The following is a 1739-nucleotide window of genomic DNA, read 5'->3' as shown; positions in this document are numbered from 1 at the left end:
TGGACGGTATACTACGTAGAGTGATGCGCATCTGGGACGACGGCGGCGACGGCAAACTCACCAAGAACGAACTCAAATCTGGCTTGGAAACCTACGGCATTGAAATTCATTTGCACGACGTCGACCAGCTCATGACGCTCCTCGATACGGACCACAGCGGCTCCATCAGCTTTGACGAGCTCCTTACCGGACTTCGAGGCGAGCTCAACGACCGCCGCCGGGCGCTCGTGCATCAAGCGTACAGCGTCCTCGACGTCGATGGCGACGGACAAGTCACGATCGACGACCTTCGCAAAGGCTTTGATGTGACGCACCACCCCGATGTGGTCGCCGGGCGCCTTACGCCACGCGATGCTCTGGTGCAGTTTATGCAGCACTGGGACCTCGATGGCAACGGCACGGTGTCCCTGGCCGAGTTTGAGACATACTACCGCGTACTGTACTTTTCACGCTTTCCGGTTCATTTCACGCAGTGTCGACGTCATCTAGGGTATTAGCGCGTCGATCGACGGCGACGATTACTTTGAGCTCATGATGCGCAACGCGTGGCACCTCTCGGGGGGCACCGGCGCCTGCGCCAACTCGAGCAATCGACGCGTGCTCGTCACGCACTCCGACGGCCATCAAGTAGGTCGCAATTGTGCGTTTTTGTTTCGACATGCGGGTGTAGACGATTGAAGAGATCAAAAATGACATTCGCGTGCGCAGTCGCCAAGGCATGCTCGACAACCTGGCGGCGCAACACGTACACGCGACGTCGATGACGACCAAGGGGTCGGTTATGGATTTGCGCGCCAAAAAGCAATCCAATCACGTGCCAACGCGGTCGGCGCGCGAGGACGCCCACGCCGCGACGTTGGCCGAGCGACACGCGGCGGCGACGCGTATTCAGCGGCGTTTTCGCTGCTTCCGCGCGCAAAAGTTTGTGCGCGCCGTGCGGCGAAAGATGGCGGCCGCGCGGATGCAAGCGCACACGACCGCCCGCGACGACGCCAAAGCCAAACCGGCGATCCTGCGCCCCGCTTTGCGAACGTACCACGGCTTTTAGACGGTGTTGGATGATAAAGTCGATTGTACTCTCTCCGACGTACACTAGTAGTTGTGCCTCCACCCGCCCTCAAGAGTCCGATTGTGAGCCTGCTCCTGTCTTTTCCTGCGATACTAGTATCGCGTTTTCAATGGGCTGCTGTCAAGGCTGCTGTGTGGCAGTTTGGATAGAGCACCATTTGTGCGCAGTGCGTATTTGCCATAGGAACAGCCCGTCAATCGTGATGACACCGCTCATAAGTGGCGACACTGCTTCCCACTGGAGACACTAGACCTTCGACACGACGACATTAGAGTCCTTCATATACACTTCACTCGAGTTGTACGCAACCCCATTCATCATTCATGCTCCTACCTGCAGCGCATACGATCCATGCGAAAAAATAGCGTTGCTTCTCTATATCATCGGTTCTCTGGTGGTCGACACGCCGACATTGCAGTTTGCACTTGTACGCGTCAATGTTAATTCCCGCTTCTGCCTTTTTGAATCGACTTGAATACTCGTACGCATCAACTCGGGCCAAACGCGGTTAAGTCGACCGCTCTCTCCCTCGTCCTCGGCATGGCAAACTTATGTGAAGGGTATTGTATCGGCGCCCATGTAATGTATACAAACTACAAGGTACGCCGTGAACAGACGATGCCAGTGAATAAAATTCTGCGCAGGCAATGGCCGTGACCGCGTGGACGGC

General features: G+C 56.5%; 1 protein-coding gene across 1 annotated transcript in view; it reads left to right on the top strand.

The window, feature by feature from the left end:
- Positions 1-1048, top strand: part of SPRG_16865 (hypothetical protein) — a gene marked incomplete at its 3' end in the record, with an annotated part of 1233 nt that extends 185 nt beyond the window's left edge. Inside the window, exons 2-4 of the mRNA XM_012356198.1 lie at positions 20-434; positions 490-627; positions 671-1048. Coding sequence (XP_012211588.1) covers positions 24-434; positions 490-627; positions 671-1048 — 927 coding nt within the window. The 5' untranslated portion in view covers positions 20-23. The remainder of the gene's footprint in view (positions 1-19; positions 435-489; positions 628-670) is intronic.
- Between the last annotated feature and the right edge of the window lie 691 nt (positions 1049-1739).

Source organism: Saprolegnia parasitica (genome assembly GCF_000151545.1).
Source record: "Saprolegnia parasitica CBS 223.65 unplaced genomic scaffold supercont2.399, whole genome shotgun sequence".
NCBI lineage: Eukaryota > Oomycota > Saprolegniomycetes > Saprolegniales > Saprolegniaceae > Saprolegnia > Saprolegnia parasitica.
The sequence above is the reverse complement of the archived record's forward strand: the minus strand, read 5'-3'. Positions and strand labels throughout refer to the sequence as shown.